Source organism: Pituophis catenifer, unplaced genomic scaffold (genome assembly GCF_029215685.1).
Source record: "Pituophis catenifer annectens isolate HBS135680 unplaced genomic scaffold, rPitCat1.0.hap2 SCAF_2, whole genome shotgun sequence".
In the NCBI taxonomy this organism is placed as follows: Eukaryota; Metazoa; Chordata; class Lepidosauria; order Squamata; family Colubridae; genus Pituophis; species Pituophis catenifer.
The window spans coordinates 80,510,443-80,526,995 of record NW_027256882.1 but is presented as its reverse complement, the minus strand read 5'-3'; the positions used below and the strand labels follow the sequence as shown (position 1 = coordinate 80,526,995).

At 35.6% G+C, this 16,553-nt stretch overlaps 2 protein-coding genes across 2 annotated transcripts in view; one reads left to right on the top strand and one right to left on the bottom strand.

Moving 5' to 3' along the window:
• Window positions 1–9,446, top strand: part of IPPK (inositol-pentakisphosphate 2-kinase) — a 28,646-nt gene extending 19,200 nt beyond the window's left edge. The window contains exons 9-13 of the mRNA XM_070933685.1: window positions 2,555–2,834; window positions 3,472–3,622; window positions 5,558–5,660; window positions 6,887–6,966; window positions 9,088–9,446. Of these exons, the coding sequence (XP_070789786.1) occupies window positions 2,555–2,834; window positions 3,472–3,622; window positions 5,558–5,660; window positions 6,887–6,966; window positions 9,088–9,313 (840 nt within the window). The 3' untranslated portion in view covers window positions 9,314–9,446. The remainder of the gene's footprint in view (window positions 1–2,554; window positions 2,835–3,471; window positions 3,623–5,557; window positions 5,661–6,886; window positions 6,967–9,087) is intronic.
• Window positions 9,447–11,819: 2,373 nt separating this feature from the next.
• On the bottom strand, window positions 11,820–15,762 carry LOC139312318 (centromere protein P-like). Its single transcript, XM_070937014.1, has 3 exons — window positions 15,703–15,762; window positions 13,480–13,571; window positions 11,820–12,572 (listed from the first exon to the last, which is right to left on the bottom strand). The coding sequence occupies exons 1-3, from the start codon at window positions 15,729–15,731 to the stop codon at window positions 12,454–12,456; spliced, it is 240 nt and encodes a 79-aa protein (XP_070793115.1). The 5' UTR covers window positions 15,732–15,762; the 3' UTR covers window positions 11,820–12,453.
• Between the last annotated feature and the right edge of the window lie 791 nt (window positions 15,763–16,553).

Genomic DNA, 16,553 nt, shown 5'->3' with positions numbered 1-16,553 from the left:
TTGTTTGAAATAATCCTTTTCCCTTTTTTTATTTTCTGAAAATAATTCAGAAATATGCTTAATGAACATGATTTGGAAGTTTAAAGTAGAGAAATGCTATAGACGGGGAAGAGTGAATTGAGTCTGCAAATTTGGACAGAAGTATAAAAAATGATAGATCTGGTTGAGAATTACGAAGCTCATTTAAGAAAGCATACACTAGTTAGAAGCTGTAATTAGCATACATTTTTGGAAGTCTATATGCCCCTTTGTGACAGTCTTGGATTAAAGTTGAGCAGGGATCAGTTACATCATGTTAGCATTTCTATAATCCTTTGGAAGACACAGACATCAAAGATTAGACATACTAGGCTTCTTCTTTGGGTTTTTTTTTTTAAGTAAAGAAGTACTACAAGAAACTAAGTTACATATACAACATTGCTTCAGGTCTTTGAAGTCCAGCATTTAGATGCAAGTTGATTACTAGCGTAACCAGCCTCTTTTCATTCCAGTTGATCCTGTCTCAACTGGGATATCAGAAATCCCACTACAATTTGTGTGACTTGATTTGTTAAGGTTGAATATGCTAGCTTAGCTTCTATTATCTTCTGCTGTGGAAGGCTGGGATCTACAAAGTATCACTGTGCTTCTTTGATGGAGTAATTCCCTCCTGTCATTTTTTTCAAGGTTTGGAGGGTCCTGCTTCATTCTCCGTTCAATTTCCTTCCATCTTCTAGATCAGTTTCAGTCCCCCAATTTCTGTGCTGTTCTTCAACCAGCTGTTAGTAGCAATAGCAATAGCATTTAGACTTATATACTGCCCCATAGTGCATTACAGCACTCTCTGGGCAGTTTATAGTATTTGCATATTGCCCCCAATAGTCTGGCTCTTCATTTTACCAACCTCGGAAAGATGGAAAGTTGGGTCAACTTTGTGCCGTGTCAGATCAAACTCCAGTCTGTGGGCAGAGTTTGCCTGCAACGCTGCATATACCCACTGTGTCACAGGGCTCTTGTTTATATCTAATAGTGAATGAATCCCTGACGAACATCAATCTCCATTTCTGATCAAATTGTTGCTGGTTGGCAGTCCCATTTCCTCCTCCTCCATAAGATGGATGAAATCAGTGTAACAATCTCTAGCATTTGCAGACCTACATTCATATTCAGAAGGATTTTTTCATTCCAATATTGGTTGATTTTAGTCTACAGCTCTTAATGATTTTTTTCCTTTTGTAAATTACATCTTAATTTTTATATCTAGTATTGGAACAAGAAATCTATAGAGACTTTGATAGCTGTTCTTTGCTGTGATTAGGGAAGAAAGAAATATGAGGAAAGCAGTGAATTCGGCAGGGTCTTAAAACTTTCTCTCTACTTGCTGCTTTCATTTTCCAAATCATGTATTTCTCCTGCTTCATGTAATTTGTCTTGATGATCAAGTAGTTAAATAGGGATCTATTATTTATCACTGAGTAAAAGCTTGATCAAGTAGTTTCCAGTTAAGAATTACTTACTCTCACCTCTTCAGTTGCAAGATGCATTATCACACACTAATTTTAATTCAGATTGCCCTAACATATGTATATAGCAGTACCCGTATTTTTCGGACTATAAGACGCACCTAGCTTTTGGGGAGAAAAACAAGAAAAAAAAATCTGCCTCTGCCTCCCAGAAAATTGCCTCCTTGCAACAAACAGCAAACAGCCTGATCAGGTTCAGCGCAGCCTGATTTAGCACGAGCAGCTGATGGGTGGTTGGTCTGTCTCCCGGAATATCACCCATCAGCTGTTCCAAGCTGCGGGGATTGCCACCGCCCATCGCCACTGTCGACGCCCATCGCCCATTGCCGCCTATTGCCGCCTCTGCACGCCCCATTTTTGGCCTCCTCGCATCCCGTTTTTGGCCTCCGCGTGCCCCATTTTTGGCCTTTGTATGTCCCATTTTCGGCTGGTTCCAGGTGGCGGAGATAAGTGGCAGAGGCTGAAATAGACTGCAGGGGTGTTATTCATCGATCATTTCCCCCAAGTTTAGACCTTTATTCAAATCTGTTTTGCTCCTTTCTTATAGTTTCACGAAAACACAACATTTCTTCCCCTCCCTTTATTAATTTATGTATTTCACATTTATTCTTCTTGTATTTTGAGTTGCAAAATCTATACAGTACAGTACTAGGTCATCACCTATAGATATCAAGCTCCAGTGCTTATCATGGCTTTGTTCAACTGAGGCTTTCAGATAGAAAAAATGTAGACTAAATTACCAGCAATAGTCACCATCTGCAGCATACTCTTATAATGGTATGATCAGGACCAGTTAAGTTTTTCACATATTGGCTAATATGCTGTGATTTTAAAAAAATCTAGTTTTACCTCCAAATAAACTCATGCTATTTTATGCAAGCTAGGATCTTAATTTAGAGACTATCTTGCAAGCCAAGTTATTGTTCTTTGCATCCCACCTATGAAGTACAGTGGGTATAATCAGAAAGTATAGTTGGGATATCCCTTTTGCAACAGTTGAATTATTTTTGTTACTATTTTAAAGGTATTAATTAACTTCCTTTCTTTTACAGAATGGTGAATTAATTTATGGCTGCAAAGATAATGAGGATTCGCTCTCAGATTTGAATGAACTTGCTTGCCACCTGAAACCTTTCTTCTTTCCTTCAAATGGCCTGGTCAGTGGGCCTCATTGTACAAGGACAATTCTGAAAGAGTTGATCCATGTAATAACAACGATTCTACTGAGTAATACAGATACCTGTAAAGCAGGTGAATTGAAGACAGTTCCCAGCTCACAAGGAAGGAGCTATTGCGAAGCCAGTGCTTTCGGTAAAGAGCTAGTGCGGAATGGTAAGAATTTTTGTGCCTTTTTTTTTTTAATTTGATTTATATGCCGCCCTTCTCTGGAGACTCAGGGCAGCTTACAATGCGTTAAGCAACAGCCTTCATACTTTTGTATATTTATACAAAGTCAGCTTATTGCCCCACAAACTGGGTCCTCATTTTACTTACTTTAAAAAGGATGGAAGGCTGAGTCAACCTTGAGCCTGGTGAGATTCGAACTTACAGTAATTGCAGACAGCTGGTGTTAATCACAATGCTTTTAGTCTGCTGAGCCACCAGGCCCTAAATGTTTACCAGGCCCTAAACATTTTCTAAATGTTCTAAGAACATTTTCCACAAATTCTGAACGAACTTCCACAAATTCTGAACGAACTTAGACAATGTTTTACAATATGCTATTTAGGATCATTTTGTAAAACCTTCTCTCGTATAGGGAAATGCCAATACAAATCTGATGTCACAGTTTCTCCGTTGGAAGATTTCTTTCAAAGTAGAGCAAGGAACTGAATTGCAAAGTTTCTTTTTCCAGTTTTTGACATCTGTGTTTTTATAATAGAAGGATCACACTTCGATTCTCTGCTGTTTTTGGTCAGAGAGATTGATATATCCATTGTAAAAACTGTTTGAAACTTATTCTTTTTAGCTAAAAACAAAATAGAGACTTCTGGCTTGCCAAAGGGATGTCTCCTTTACAAAACACTTCAGGCTCAAATGCTGGATACACTGGATATAGAAGGGGTTTATCCTTTGTACAACAGAGTTGAACAATACTTGGAAGAGTTTCCCAAAGAGAGGTAAGTGATACTGGGTTTCAGATCAGCAAATTAGTATGGTCAGAGGAGACCTAAGTATGCAGCACCTTTTAAAAACAATAGTATCTTAACCCCTCTCAGTCTTAGAGTATGACTTTATACTTAAGAGTTAGTATAGCGGAAGCTCCCAGTGTTGACTTTAAAATGCCTTTTTCCCGTTTGGCTACTTGTTTGGAACTCATTGTGTGCCGAGAGTCCGGCTCATTAAATCCTTTAGAACTCAAAACGCGTAGCATCTTGATGCTGGTTTAGGTCCAGAGCTCAAACCTTTGAGAATGACCTTGTCACCTGACCCTAAACTGTACTATCCAGTTATGTCTACAAATGTACAGTATTCAACTATAATATCTCTGCTAAATCTAAAATTTGTATCCTAAAATCCCCAAATTTAGTAGTTTTGTTATAATAATGAGGCTCTGATTTCTCTATTAGCAAAGTAAAAAATAGAAATTGGAGTTTCAATCCCAAAATAGCTTTTTTCCTGACATATCTGAATCAAAAACTAAAAATTTTAACTTTTTTGGGGGGTGCCTTCTTCCTTCAGTTTTATTTAACAACTGTCAAAAAACACTGCAAAGTGTTTATTATTCTAATTGATTTTAAGAATTAAGGTTTCTGCATTTTTCAAAGAAAATTATGGCTGTCTGGTTTCCTTTAGTTGCAGTTCTTCAAAAATGAAAACTATCCTTGCTATTTATAAATATTTTATTTTTCACATGCTCAAATCATATAGGCAATATGCCTAAACTTTAAAGAAAATGAGAATGACAATAGATCTGATGTAGGAAGAATATTTGTTTCCAATCATTGGTGACTTATCAAACCATATTGAGCAAACATCACAGTACAAAATCTACTTTTTTTTTTTTAAAAAAAATGCATTTTTGTCTTTTTTGTTTATATGCTTTATTTACTTTGTTCAAATTTTATATTATAAATAATTTGGTCGAAATTCATTCATTTATTTAAAATAAGGCTACCCAACTCCCGGTGACCCTGATGGCATATAAATTAAAAATGAAATAGCCTAAGTATACTTTTCAAGAATTTAGAACTTCTTGGAGTAGAACTGTGGTACATATTTTATGCAGTACAGTGTATATGGAAAGTCTGCATACCCCTGTTAAAATGCCAGGTTTTTGAGATGTAAAAAAAAATCAGACCAAGATAAATCACTTCAATTTTTTTCCATCTTTCACATAACAGATAAGCTGTACAATTAAATTGAAAAAGAAACTGAAATCTTTTAGGGGGGAAAATAATAGATCTATCTTGGTCTGATTTTTTTGAATCTTAAAACTTGGCATTTTAACAACGGTTTGTAGACTTTCTACATACACTGTACATATTTTGCTTATAGTATTAATAGTTATATGCTGTACACTTTTGGGGAACAAAATAATTCAAAATAAACCAGGGGGGAGGCATTGGTTAAGTAAGCTATAATATGGAGAAGAAACATATTAAGAAAATCTAATAGAGGATTCTTCTTCCTTAAAAACTCAGTGAGATCTGAGGATATTCAATGAACATGGAATGCTAGTTTATGATTAAATGTGGGAAGTAGGGTGGTAAGAACCTTCAACCTTGAAAATAGCATGGCAGGAACCTTTATTGCAGTCATTCGACAAAACAATCTTTTGCAGTCGTCCTGTCACTGCAAAACCAAAGGCAAAATATTTATTTTGGAGAGTTCTTAGTTTGCAGTGTTGCTTTCTTCAGTGTCTCATGTAATTTTAGGCAGCGGTCACTAGAGGGGACAGTAGCCTTAATTGTGACACACTTGAACTGTGGGAGCTGTGCTAAAGAAATAGCAACTGAAATAAGTTTGTTGCTGTTGTTTCATGATACAGAAATCTGTTTGCTTTCAGTTCTGGGTCTCTGCATTTTACTTTATTTTCTGAATGTATTTTTTAGGAACGTACTACAGATTGATGGGCCTTATAATGAATCATTCTATGAGAAATTATTAGATCGCTCAAGTGAGGATGATGGAACAATAGCATATGCGTTGGCAAAGGTACCTTATTTTGACAAGACAACCTCAGTTCTTTTAATCAAGTTCTTTAAATCAATCATATATATACAATTGTACATATTTACAATTTCGTGTGCAAAAGCATTACGCTTTTGCTAAAGACACAGGAAGATTACAATGTAGCATGATGGAACTAAACTAAAGTTAGTAGCATACTGTATATTGTCCTTTGGAAAATAGAAACAACACAGATGCCTTGTTGAGCTATCGCTGTCTACTAACACCAACACCAGTTACCCTCTTCAACAAAATACTGTGGGATAAAGCGGAGGAAATTAAAAGACTATCTAGGCATGTACTCTTGATTTTGTATTGTGTGTAATACTTTTATTTCCATTTCAATTTAATCCTATCCTTGTGTAAGCTTTTACTGCGTTTACTTTCAAATATTGTATATTGTTTTGAGAATATAAATATATCAAGTAAAATTGAGATAGAAATATGTTTAATAACCTCTATTCACAAGAAGCAACATCCTGAACCCTTTGCATTAAAACCAGATTTTTTTTCTCTAATTAGTTTTTCCTAACTGAACTTACAATGTAGTTTTCATATAAATCCTTAAATAGGGTAATAGCTACACACACATACACACAAATATACATAGGTATATATACACTGGATAGTGTAGTTGTTAAAGTGACACCCTTTGATTGAGAGACCGGAGTCCAAATCCCAGCTGGCACCTACTTAACCCTAACCCTTAAAACTTCACCAGTTTATCTGAAATTTTAAAGTGAGAAGAACTAGGAGAGTTGTGTCAGTTCGGATGTCACGTAGATTAACAAGGTCCACTGGAAAATACCAGAGTCTGAAAGAGGAACTAGAGAGGATGTGGAAACTAAACACCAGTGGTCCCAGTGGTAATAGAGGCACTTAGGATTGTGATTCCTAAGTGGGGAGAGTAGCTCCAACAGAACCAAGGAGCGACATTAGAGCTCTCTGTCCAGAAGAATGTAGTGCTAGGAACAGCTGAAATACTGCTCAGAACCCTCAGACCCCCAGACCTCTGATAGATGATCTGAGATTGAGAAAGATACAAACTACCCATAAGAGTGAGAAGGGTTTTTTTGTGATTAGATAGGTGATAGCTAGATGATTAGACAGACAGACAGACAGACAATAAGAGAAGGATGGCTGGCTGGCTGGATGCAGTTTTTCAGTTCTTGTTGCCTGATAGGTGACTATAGACTTGATTTTTGTTACAGGTTCAGCAGTACAGAGTTGCAATGACAGCAAAGGACTGTTCCATAATGATTGTGCTTTCACCTTGTCAACAAGATGAATGGTAATGTCTAAGATAATTTATTTTTAAAAAACCCAATATTTACCTGTCTACAAGTATCAATTCAGAAAGTGCTGAATTAGTCACTGCCTATATTGATAGTAATCCTCCACACAGGAAAGATAGAAAGTAAGTAACATGAGTGAGGATTACTGCTCACGTCCTTTCCTCCCTGCAATGTAGCAGTATCCCTGCCCACCCACTGGGACTGAGCTGGCAGTAGAGTCCCCCAGGCTTATGGTTCTAGGGTATTTCAGTCTGCCATCTCTGATCCCAGGGTTAGAGGTAGTTCACAGCCTCCATGATAGCCATTAACCTGGACCAACTAATTCATGGCCCTACTCACATGGGGTCACACAGGGATATTGGAATTTTGTGAGATTTAGCAATCTTTAGAATGATGGCCATTAATTTTAGCACATCATAGAAGCCCTGGTTTTTGATGGCTGCCATGTTTCGGTCAACTGATGTTTTAAGAGTTGCACAGTGGAAAGATGAACTCTCCTCAAAAACCTTTGTTTGATATCTGGATAAAAGGTAGTGATTCTGCTCTGCAGCTTTTCAAGAGGAAATATATAATTTTTGTATGCAAAGTACAGTTTCACTTAAATTCAGATGTTTCATTATCCAAATTGGGTAATGTCATCAGTGCTAGCATCAGTGCTAGTTGGGTTAATCAAACGTCTTCAAGAAAACAACCAAGCTCGGAGAGCACCAAGAACCCCTCATTTCAATCCTGAGCTGTAAATATTCTCATTTACTGGTATTATTTATAGTCCATTGCATACATAGATGTAAGTTTTTATATCTCTGTGTGTGCAATAATCTGAAGGAAATGGAAGAAATATAAAACTAGAAAGGTTTATCTGCATATTCATCTTTGATTTAAACACAATCACATTATTAAAAATTAAGATTATATTTATTTCTACTGTTTATATACTTCATTTGAAGAGGTTCCAAGTGGTATACTAAAAGAGCAACAGTAAAACAATAGTGCATAAATATCAACAGTAAGCATTCATAAGAATTGAGCCATTTGTATGTCAGAGTCAATAAAAGCAAAACCAATCAGCCTCTAAGAGCCTTCTGAAACAAGCAAGCTTTATCAAGCTTTCTGAAGGCCGTGAGAGTGGGACTCACCCTTTCCTTGGGAGGGATTAAGACCCCACAATGAGTACCTGCTCTTATGCCCCTTCCTATTGACCTTCACAGTAAGTAGGGACCTCATTTGGACCAAGTGGACAAAATCTGTCTGGAAAAGATAAAGAGTCATGTCCCCTAGTTTTGAGCCATTTACAACTTTATACTTGGAACACACCAGCAACCAATGTAGCTCTCACAGCAGTGGTGTTATATTGCAGACATGAGAAGTGCTTGGTTTTTCAATCTAGTTTGTATTATTGCTACTACTGTAAATTTTGAAGTCCAGACATTCAAAACATGGGAAGTACCTCTGGAATTGGTATTAGCAGTCAAGTTGCTTTCTGGGGGTGTAATTATTAATTGTATGTTTTCAAACTGCTAAATTTTGGAAGCACATGAATAAGAAAATTGGCATATTTCCTGTCCTGTATAACAGTAACAGAAATAAGTGTCTTTACTTTCCAAAGAACTTTAGAAACAGTCAATTCCAACAACATGAGAAATTCCAAGATATAATTTCAATAATAGATGCAAAGTTGTGTACGTTGCTGTGTTCACAAATGTCTAGGTCTTTATTCAAGTTTAGAATATAGATGCATTTATTAGAGAATCAGAATAACTTTCTTTATTCCTAGGTTGTCAGTGACAAAATAAGCTATGTGAAAATTGCTACTTTAAGATAACCTTATGGTTAACCTCTCATGTAATTTATTCACAAAGCAGTTCTGAAAGCAATAATCATTTAGGAAAGTTTGAAATAAAATGGTAGGAAAAGTTTCAAACAAATTTTTGTACATTTCCTACTGGAAAAGCTGTATTTTACTTAAAACCACAAGTACTTTTAAAATGCAACATCAGCTATAGCTTGTCACCATTAGGATATAGGTAGAATTCTCATATATGAGGATGAACAGAAAAAGATGGTTTTTCCCTCTCTGGAATACCAAATCGTAATTATTGTTCTTATTTAAATTTCAGCTCTGAGCAGAGGCCAGTGGTTCTAACATCAAAATCGAGATTTACCTTTTCAGTTTCTGTCCTGGATTTAGACCTGAAGCCATATGAAAGCATTCGTCATCAATATAAGCTTGATGGGAAGATAGTGAACTATTATCTGAAGAGGACACAAGCCAAAGATGACTCAGTAATGTCAAATCTTTTAAAAGAAAATGAAGACTGCACACTAGTCCTCCATAAAATGTAACTGGCTAAATATTTAACACAGAGGAAGATTAAGTTATGGTTTTTTTATTATTATTTTCAGTTGTGCTTTCAATTTATCTACCTTTCAGAAACACAAAAAAACCCCGAGATTGCCTTGAAGAATGCATTTATTGTAAGAGAGACATGTACTATTAGTTTGAATGAAATGACTATTCTATGACTGTAGAAGAGAATTTGATTATTCAAATGCAGAAAACCAGTATCCTTATTAAAATTCTAAATGCAGCTATAACTATATATGAATCGCTGAATATCACTTGTTTAAAATAAATGAGGTGATCTGATCAAATTCCAAAAATCTTGATTAGAAATAATTCTAGATTAATGCTTCTTAGACTGCTGCTTGCATATGTATTGTCTCTTATGTTCAAAGTGATCTTATGTAGTTGTTCTCCGAATTGTTCAAAACTTATTAAAAAGATTTAATGTATAAAGAACCCCCCCTTTTTTGAATAATGATAAAAACAATGAAAGCAAATTAGCTCCCTTATTAAACAGGAGGTTTTAGAAATTATGTAATGTAAACAGTTACTATTACAATTAACCATTTTCAGCAATTCTTTGCTGCATATGCCTCATTAATATTTAGATGCCTCATTAATATCCTTTTCAGTTGCCTGGGCCATTCTGAGGCTTCAATGGGTAACAATTGAGAAGTTCAAAATATTGCCATAAATTTTCTCTGGGTAATAGTTTTATTTTTCTGTCTGCATTTTTGCTTGGCTTCTCTTTAGACCTTCAACAGCAGCCATTTGCTTTGCTAGAGCATACAAGTTCAGTAGCAATTGGATTTTTTTATCCTGAGCTCAACATTATTGAGGTATTAAATGTTCTCAGCAAAGGGAGATCTCTCTCTCTGTGCAAGAGTTGTTAGGGTTTTTTAAAAAACCACCTCTTGCACACACAAAGAGAAAATAGTGAAATATGCCTTGGGTTTTACAGTGGAAGGCCTAGTCTTTCCCTGCTGTGCTGCACAGTGGCAGTAAGGGTGATTTGAAGAGGCAATGCCATGTCATTTCTAATGCAGACTGTGTAATTGGACCTCTGAATTCAGAATTTTGGATTCTAGGTAACTACTTATATTTTATTTTAAAGCAGGAAGAGAAATTCTAGAATGTCTAATGGTAAAAGTTAAATGTTAACGTAGGTAGACAAAGGATTCTTACATGCTGTGAAAAACTTGAAACCAAAGCTGCTTCAGCTATTGAAAAATCGCTGGATTGGCGCCAAAGGTGTCTTGCACCAGAGAAAGCTGTATATCACAGGCTCTCTGAATTATGTTAGTGATGCAAATTCCTGTAGATGTGATTTTGGTGGGCTTGACAGCGGGCAAGAAGAGTCTTCTCCCACCCCTGCCCTCCTTTCTGTAAGAACGAGTTCTGCAATTGCTTCTTGGATGCCTACCACTTTTTACAGCCTGGCTTTTAGTGGCACAATCTTATCTTTTGACTGTCGAGTATCATCACTAAAATATGTATCTGTCGGAAAGTATCCCTAAAAATCTATAATGATATTTTGTGTGGATTCCAATTCATTTGCTATTATGATATTAAGTTTAATGTTAATATTTATGAGTATCTCTCACAAGTTCTGCTCCTAGATCTATTAATTAAAAAAACCCTGTATTTTGTGATATTTATTCATCTTAATTCTAAATCTTGCCCTCCTGAGCTTGTGGGCTGCAAGTCAGTCGATGTCAGGTAAGGGCATAGTTCTGGAATTTGAATCCAATAAATTTGTAATGCACAATTAAATGAACACAACTTTTAAACTTATTGGTAACTGTGAATGTTGCTAAAATTGTTCAAAAATATTTTATTGAAATATTCACATTATAATATGAAGCATTTTCCAGAAAGGCTACCATTCTTAAAGCAATTAGTAGTAACTAGAGATACGCGAAGCATTTGAAATTTCAAAATGTTTTGAAATAATAACAAATGACAAACAGCTGTGTAGCAATGGGCATTTGATTTTGATAGATATCACCTGCAATATGCAATCAGCAATCGATCAAACTCTGCATCTAGAAAATGCATATAGGGCAAGATAAGCTAAAAATCTTGCATATAATGCTGTTTTGCTCACTGTTCTATGCAAGTCTTTGTGGCATTCCATGTGTGAATCCAAAACTTACCTCCAGAAAACAAAATTTGTAATTTTGAGTAGAAATTCTACTTTTGGCAAACTTAAGATAGAACCATTTTGGGTTGGGCTGACATGGTAAGCTGCTAAGTTTAATTAAATCTGCATTGGCAGATATAAAATGACGAGTGCTCATTAACCAAGCTTTTTAACTTAGATTGTTATATCTTACTGTCTATAATTAGGAATGCATGGGATGCAAATATTGATTAAAATGCTCAATTTGAGTGTTTGTATTTAAAAACTGATATAAACTTCGCTTTTTCTAAAAAAAAAACCTATTACAGCACTTTAAAAGAACAGTGAAAACTTTACATAGCTACTTATCTACTTGGGTCGCATTTAAAACAATTGATTCTAGGAAATCTAAATATGGAAAGATAATACTGGAATATATAGGCAAGTTATATGCAGATCAGTGCCATCATTTTTGCTCTTTTCTGTACTCATTCTTCATGGAGCATGTGGTTAATAAATTTCAGCTTATGCTTTGTAAATTAAAATGTCTCATTTTTATTTTATGAGTATGATAAACCTGATTTGCCTTCAATCACTGTTTATGGAAGAAGTAGTAGGTGTGCTACTGTATGATGCTCCTGTAGCTTAATTTTAATTACTACCAAACTGTTCTGTATTCTAGAATCACTGTTACATATATACATACAGCTGTGAACTGAAACTGCCACTTTTTTTAGACTTGAATTTATCAGGCTGATCTGAGGAGGTTTTAGGAACTGATGTAGAAGGGGAAAAACCACTTTGATTCAGAAAGTTAATTTTTTAATGAAATGCATTCTACTTGTATCTGATTTGACGTTTTGTATTTAAAAAGCTGTATTTATTTGTCATGACAATTTATATATATGTGCCATAATTGTACAGATAGCATGTTTTATGGGTATGGTTTCTAAATGGAAAATAACTTAATGTTTATATTCAATAAAATGATAGATGCGTAACTGGCTTTCCTGGGACTCATTTGCCTTCAGAAATTGAATTGATCACAGTTTCAATGGAGGTCTGTATCCCAACCATATGCAAGAGACTTCTGAAACCTTGTGGAGCATCTGATGCAAATTTGTCAGCTAGAGTGCCTATAAGAGGAGATGAAATAGAGAGTTAAAATTTATTTCAAGTACAAATTATCTGACCTTGGAATTTCAAACCCCTGCTTTCTTCTTTGTCAGCAATTGGTGTCAGAAATTGTGTTGAAAAAAGCCTAACTGCTGCCCAGATCTTAATGGATGCAGAGCTATATCTACATGGAGATGCTCATCCATGTCAGAGTTGTCCTAAAGGTGCTTTTTCAAAAGGCAATTGAAATTTTTGTTTTTTCTTTGAAGACTTTTCACTTCTCATCTAAGAAAGATAAAGGTCACTTTTGAATACAGCAAAGTCCCCATTCTTGACAGAGACGACCACTGGTTTGAAAGAGGGGTCAAAGAGACCGTCCGTGTTAAAATTGAACAGCCCTCACCCAACAGCAGGCAAGAGATAGACACCACCTATCTCCTGTTTATAACACAGTCCTTTCAACAGCTCCAAGAAGATTCCACAACCATTTGCACTCTGATTCAAGTGACCCTGAAGGAACAGATAAACCAAGTGACCTTGATGACTCTCAGAGAGAGCGCTAATGATTTGATGACAGCAAGGAATATCAAACCTTTCATTCCCCCCCCCCCCACCATTCAGTTAGAAATAAAGAAGCTTGTGCATAAGAAGCGAAACATCCTCAAGAAAAAAACAAAGTCCAGTTGCCTTTTGAAAAAGCATTTTTGGGACACGCAGAGCTATACTCTGAGAATTTTCTCATGAAAATTGCTGCCTCTGGCTTGACAAGAATGAAAATGTTCAAACCACTGGGACTATTTTATATCTTTTTGTATCTTTGGAGTTTTTCCAAAAGGAGAGACTGTTGAGTAGCAGTCAACAATGTAAACATAGAAGATTTTCAAAATAAAAACAAAACTGAAGAAGATGGTTGTGACAAAGTTTTACCTTGTAGTGGTATTTTGTTCAAAAGATCCAAAACTGGTATAACATTTCCTTTTTCATCTACCTGTATCTTCCAAACAATCATTAATTCAAATCTATAAAAGTCAGAAAACATAATTAAAACAAGTGCATACAGATAGAGAGGGACATACTCTCACAAAGTAGAGAAAATTAGCTGCATAAAAGACTTTATTTTAAATACTCTCATCTCATGCAAAGGCAATTTGGAACTTGGTAGTACAAAATATAGTGGTACCGTTTTCTGGTGGATGAAAACCTGAAAATGGTTGAAAAAGGACAGTTCCACAATTAGATTTGGTGCAGCCATATTGGCTATTTCTGATTTCCCTTGGTTTTTTTTCCCTAATAAAGTTGTAACTAAAAGACAACTAGAAAGAAATTGTGTGAAGGAGATTGGTATCTGTGTCAGTACAAAAACTCTGCATACTCAACAAAATTGGACCAAATTTGAGGATGGGGTGAGACCAGGGGCTCTGGAGAAAAATATTTTCTCCCAATTCTCCCTATGAGAGAGGCAGTTGGGCAGGGGTTCAGAATGTTGCCATCCAAGTCCCCTGGTCATATGAACAGAGTAGCAAGAAAGTGATTCTGTCTTATCCTGAACTTCCTAAGATTCACACAGATACAACATAGACCCCTTGGGGAAAGAAAAGAATCCACAAGTTATGCCATGGATCCTTTCCCTACCTTGCTTTATTTGGATTGCTTTAGTTTCATTATTTTTTTAGAACTCCCATCTATGTTGAGCTCTATTTCCCATTTGCTTGTCCTGCCATGGAATTATTTATTTCTTTTTATTAAAATAAACTGTTTGTATTTATTTTTTGTGAATGTTTTTACTGCTTTACTGTTTTTAATAGTTTTATAATTTTAGAATAAGTAAGCTGTCCAGAGTCACTTGTTTGAGTCAGGTGGCTATAGAAATTGAATAAATATAGTTTCTCTTAATATCCAAGATATAATCTTTCCTATTAAATGATACCAAATCAAGGATAGTTGCTACTCTTATTGAATTCTTTCATGCTTTAAGAAGAAATAGGAATTTCTGGAAGGGCTTGGAAAAATGGTCTCTTTACAGATGCTGTAATAAAACCCATCATCATTACTATTTCCTTTTCAAAAGGATCTATAAGTTGTATTTAGAGAGCAGCTTCTACATGTCCTAGTTTGGGTGGACAGTAGTAGACACCAACAGTATTTTAAACCAAATGGTCTCTATGGTATTATCAAGTTATATTAAAGACGAGGGTGTCAAACTATTTTCCAAAGCACTAAAAGGCAAGACAAGAAACAATGGTTAGAAACTAACCAAGGAGAGAAGCAACCTAGAAGTTGACTTTGTATAAAAAAGAACACCGCTTAGGGGGGCCCGAAAGCCCTACTAAGCAGATAGATACAAAAGTATGAAGGCTATTGCTTAACACATTGTAAGCTGCCCTGAGTCTCCGGAAAAGGGCGGCATATAAATCGAACGGATAGATAGATAGATAGATAGATAGATAGATAGATAGATAGATAGATAGATAGATAGAACTAAGCTATTCCAGTGGAATAGCTTGCTTGCAGAAGTTGTAGGCGCTCTTTTACTGAAAGCTTTCAAAAAGAGACTGGACAACCAATTGTCTGAAATGATATAAGATCTCCTACTCGAGCAGGACTAGAAGACCTCTGACGTCCCTTCCAACTCTTTATGTTCTATGTTCTAAGTTTATTGTTTTGGATGTTTTAGATAGTGTAGATATTTATATATTTATATTTATATGTATTTATATTTATATTTATATTTATATGTAGATATGTAGATGCTTTTCTCTCTTGATTGTGTTGATTTCTTTTCAGCATCTTAAAAAAGTATAGTTTTTTTAAAAAAATAATCAATTCAAAATGTTTGGGAGAGGTTTATTTTGAATTTATTTTTTATTGGGGGGGGAAAAATATTACACTTTCCCCCATGGCTTTTCAATATTTTAAGCTATACTACGGTTGATAAATACAAGATATGAAATGTGCTTCTTTACGGCTTGTAAAAGAACCTGGTTTTCAGCAAGGTTCACAATTATTCTCGCTTTCCCTTAAGTACATTGCTTTAATATCCTTGGGGTCTTTGAAAGAGAAAAATATGGCTACTGCTATTATGCCCCTGCACCACAGCTTCTATAGATATCTGTCCCCACGGATCAATATGAATCAGTTAAGTTGCCTTACTCGGGAAGTTGAGTGCTTCTTAAGACCATGTAATCTCCATGTAATCCTTCAGGAAGTGCTACAACATCTGGATACTTATTCTATAAAAAATAAAAGATAAATGGTATATTTTATACAGTGGTCAAATATAAACCAGATACTACAAAAAGTGCAACTTTTATAAGATATGCAGCTAATTAGTTTATGTACAACAGAGGTAATTGACTCTTGATGACCACATAGACAAAGCTCCATGACACATTCTAGTTAACATTGTAATAAAATTAATAGGATATGAGTGATAGATGGCCAACTGTAATGACTGAGTCTGTTATTTTAGATGTATGAACATTTTGCTTCTTTCAGAAAAAAAAGTATGAAATAAATGTGAGATTTGAATAAAAAAAATTCTAGCGAATGTTCTATTTTATAACAGAAGTACAGGAAGAAAGAGGGGCGTGATGGCTCAATGGTTAAAGATGAAAGCTGACAGCTCAGGTTCAAGACCCGAGCACTGCACTACAAACTGAACTCCTGTTCCTGCCATAGTTGCTGCCCACCTAGAGTTCAAAAGCATGCAAATGCAACTAGATAAATAGGTACCATTTCGATGGGAAGGCAACAGCATTCTGTGCCCCTTTGGTGCATAGTCTTGCTGGCCACAGGATCATGGAAAATATCTTATGACAGCAATGGGTCCCTCAGCCAAGAAATGGAAATGAGCACCATGCCTAAGAGTCAGACATGACTGGACAGGGAAAGTTCTATTTTTTACAGGAAGAAAGCTTGGGGACTGCTCTGAGAACTTAAATAGGGTAACTCAAACAGGCATACTAGTGAAACTAAAGTGGTTCCTATTAGGTATCCCAAAA